The sequence below is a fragment of the Chiloscyllium plagiosum genome, chromosome 16, assembly GCF_004010195.1.
Source record: "Chiloscyllium plagiosum isolate BGI_BamShark_2017 chromosome 16, ASM401019v2, whole genome shotgun sequence".
Classification (NCBI taxonomy): Eukaryota; Metazoa; Chordata; class Chondrichthyes; order Orectolobiformes; family Hemiscylliidae; genus Chiloscyllium; species Chiloscyllium plagiosum.
The window spans coordinates 76125258-76129334 of NC_057725.1; the positions used below are offsets into that span (position 1 = coordinate 76125258).

The following is a 4077-nucleotide window of genomic DNA, read 5'->3' on the forward strand; positions in this document are numbered from 1 at the left end:
ACATCCTGCTAAGATTTGGTTTACCAAAATGCAGCACCTCGCATTTATCTGAATTAAACTCCATCTGCCACTTCTCAGCCCATTGGCCCATCTGATCAAGATCCTGTTGTAATCTGAGGTAACCTTCTTCACTGTCCACTACACCTCCAATTTTGGTGTCATCTGCAAACTTACTAAGTATACTTCTTATGCTCACGTCCAAATCATTTATACAAATAACGAAAAGTAGTGGACCCAGCACCGAACCTTGTGGCATTCCACTGATCACAGGCCTCCAGTCTGAAAAACAACCCTCCACCACCACACTCTGTCTTCTACCTTTCAGCCAGCTCTCTATCCAATTGGCTAGTTCTCCCTCTATTCCGTGAGATCTAATCTTGCTCACCAGTCTCCCATGGGGAACCTTGTCTAACACCTTACTGAAGGCCATATAGATCACATCTACTGCTTTGCCCTCATCAATCCTCCTTGTTACTTCTTCAAAAAAGTTTGTGAGACATGATTTCCCACGCACAAAGCCATGTTGACTATCCCTTGCCTTTCCAAATACATGTACATCCTGTCCCTCAGGACTCCCTCCAACAACTTGACCACCACCTGGAATATTGTGAGCAGCTTTGTGCCCCATATCTAAAGAAGGATGTGCTTACCTTGGAAGGGGTCCAGATGGGTTTTATTAGAATGATCTCAGGGATGAAGGGCTTGTCAGTTGAGAAGCAGTTGAAGACTCTGTATCTATATTCAACTGAGTTTAAGAAGGATAAGGGGGATCTCATTGACATGTACAGAATCCTTAATAGAGTGGATTTGGAAAAAATGTTTCCACTCATTGGAGGGACTAGGATGCAGGGTCACAGTCTGAGTTAAGGGATAACCCTTTGGAACTGAGATGAGGAGGAATTCCTTCAGGCAGAGGGTGGGGAATCTGTGGAACTCATTGCTGCAGAGGGCTGTGGAGGCCAAGTCATTGAGTGCAATTATGACAGAGACAGACGGATTCTCAATTAGCAGGGGGATCAAGGGTTAAGGAGCAAAGGGACGAGACTCGGTTTGAGAAATGTATCAGCTATGATTGGAAGGCGAAGCAGACAAGTTGGGATGAATGGCTTCACTCAGCTCCTCTATCTCATGGTCTTATCATGAAACAGGCTGCTTTCAGCACAGCCAAATCTTTTTCACTGAGGTATAATCCTAATTGTCAGCTTGTCCTTTTCCATGGCTTACCATCATCCATTCTTTTGCCTTCCTAACTGTTTTTTCTGTCTGTGGGCTCTGTCTCCACTTAAAGCTGAGGAAAAGGTAGTGGTTGGGAATAGTTCAGGCTTTCTTTCAAGGAAGCAGCAAAGGACCATCCGCCAAAAAGAGGATGGACATGTCGAGGGATTGTATGTGAAAAAGGGGCATCTTTTGAAACCAACGTAAAGCATCATTCAAGTCATGGATGTAAGTAGGAAAGGACTGGACAAGGAGAAAGAAAATCAAGTCATGGCAGGATGACATAGGTTCCTTTAGCCCAGGAAAGGAAGAGAAAAAATATTTCTTGTTAAAACAAAAAGAATGAAATGGAATTGGAGGGGATGGGCAGCTTTGAGATAGCATGAGGCACGGTTGCTGTAGACTGTAGTGAAGATAGTCCCAAGAGTGCCACATGCATAGAGTGTGGATCTCAGGATATAGTGAGACTAGCTCCCTGAGGAGTGCTGTAAGTCACAGAGATATTGGTGATCCTGGGTGGATTTGAAACACAAAGGATGAAACTTAGCTGGAATCCATAGGGGTTAAGACTGAGCCAGAGGCAGTCACTAAGAAATGAGATGTGGCCATGAAAGCAGGTTTTGGCAAATAGAAAATCAGGAACGCTGATATTCCAGGTGAAATTTGGCAATGGTCCTTAAGAAGGCATATATCCATAGATGTGACAAGATCTCAGTGTTGAATGTTGATTTGCAACTATTCGCAACACTTGCGCAGTACTTACGAGGCACATATTTATATGTACAGAAACAGACACATACCACCACGTGAGGCCAGGGTGTTGCCATCGTATGAGAAGCTAAGACAGGAGGTGTCACTGCCAGGAGCATGTGCCTGTCGATTATGAAACTTCGTATGAACCTATGGTATGAATGAACAAAGATTAACAGAACATAATCAGAACATCAGCCACAGCTGTCTGCTCAACATCTGCTTCAAACATGACTGTACACGATCAGAGGCATCATACCCGAGATTTCCTTCATGCTCAAACAGCAATGTCCGACAGAGGCATCCCCAGGAGATCACTCTGTGAAACTCAAGCTGGCTTGTCTGACTTATTGGTCTGAATTTTTCAAACAAACAACCTAGCCAAGCTTTCAATTCACCCCGACTCCCCAAAATCCACCATCTATAAGGCAGAAGTCCACCGTGTGATGGATATTCCCCACTTAACTGGATTAGAGCTGAAAATGTGTTGCTGGAAAAGCGCAACAGGTCAGGCAGCATCCAAGGAGCAGGAAAATCGACGTTTCAGGCATGAGCCCTTCCTCATGTCCGAAACGCCGATTCTCCTGCTCCTTGGATGCTGCCTGACCTGCTGCGCTTTTCCAGCAACACATTTTCAGCTCTGATGTCCAGCATCTGCAGTCCTCACTTTCTCCTACTTAACTGGATTAGTCCATCCCCAAAAACACTTAAGAAGCCTGACACCATCCAAGACAAAGTAGATTGCTTGATTGACACCATACACATAAGCATCCAGTCCCTCCACCACCGATGCTCAGCAGCAGCAGTGTATACTGTCTACAAGATGCATTGCAGACATCTAACAAAGACAGCACCTTTCCAGCCCACAACTAACTCCATCTAAAAGGACAAGGGCAGTAGATATACAGGAACATCACCACTTGCAAAATCCCCTCCAAAACACATCACCCTGACTTAGAAATATGTCACTGCTCCTCACTAGGTCAAAAAACCTGGAACTTCTTTGTAAACTGCACATTAAGTCAACCTACAGCTCATGGATTGCATTGGTTCAAGAAGGCAGCTCACCACCACCTTCTCAAGGCCAAAACAGCACAGGCAATGTAAGCTGGCCCAGCCAGCGACACACATGTCATATGAATGAAGACAAAAGACATCTGGATTGGGCTTATCAGCTACTTCGTTGTTTGTGGTTAATGGAATTTTAATTCAAATGACACTTAGAACGTAGACCATTACAGCGCAGTACAGACCCTTCAGCCCTCAATGTCGCACCGACCTGTGAAATCAATCTGAAGCCCAATAACCTACACTATTCCATTTTCATCCATACGTCTATCCAATTACCATTAAAATGCCCTTAAAGTTAGCGACTCTACTACTGTTGCAGGAAGGCTGTTCCACACCTCTATTACTCTGAGTAGAGAAACTACCTCTCACACCTGTCCTATATCTATCACTCCTCAATTTATAGCTATGTCCCCTTGCACTAGCCATCACCATCCGAGGGAAAAGGCTCTCACTGTCCACCCTATCTAAACCTCCGATTATCTTATACGTCTCAATTTAGTCACCTCTCAACCTTTTTCTCTAACGAAAACAGCCTTAAGTCCTTTTCTCAGCTGAGAGTGGTGCGAGCTGGGCGGAAGTGAGGTTGGAACGCAGAGCTGGTCAGGAAGGTAAGTGATTGATATTTGAGTGGGTGTGTTCTATACCCCAAGCCCTACATAGTAGGGCCTCCCTCCCATCCTCCTCCTCTAACCTAACTTTAAAGTCCACAGGTAAGCTACTCAGTGTTCTTGCTTTGGTGACGAAGTGTAGAGTAATGGCAGCGCAGGTGGTGGAATGTTCCTCCTGCAGGATGTTTGAGGTAGGGGTGACCACCGATACTCCTGCTGACTTCATCTGCAGGAAATGCAGTCAGATCCTGCTCCTCACAGAAGAGTTAGGGAACTGGAACTGGAGTTGGATGAACTGAAGATTATTCGAGAGGCTGAGAGGGTGATAGATAGAAGCTACAGGGACATAGTTACACCAGAGAACAGAGGTAGCTGGGTAACAGTTAGAGGTGGGAAGGGGAGGAAGCAGGCAGTGCAGGGATCCCCTGTGGTC

The 4077-nt window shown here is 45.4% G+C and overlaps 1 protein-coding gene across 1 annotated transcript in view; it reads right to left on the minus strand.

Annotated features, from left to right (window-relative positions):
• LOC122558023 (WD repeat-containing protein 70) overlaps positions 1-4077 on the minus strand; it is a gene marked incomplete at its 5' end in the record, with an annotated part of 164961 nt that overhangs the window by 82384 nt on the left and 78500 nt on the right. Inside the window, one exon of the mRNA XM_043706357.1 lies at positions 2000-2115. Coding sequence (XP_043562292.1) covers positions 2000-2115 — 116 coding nt within the window. The remainder of the gene's footprint in view (positions 1-1999; positions 2116-4077) is intronic.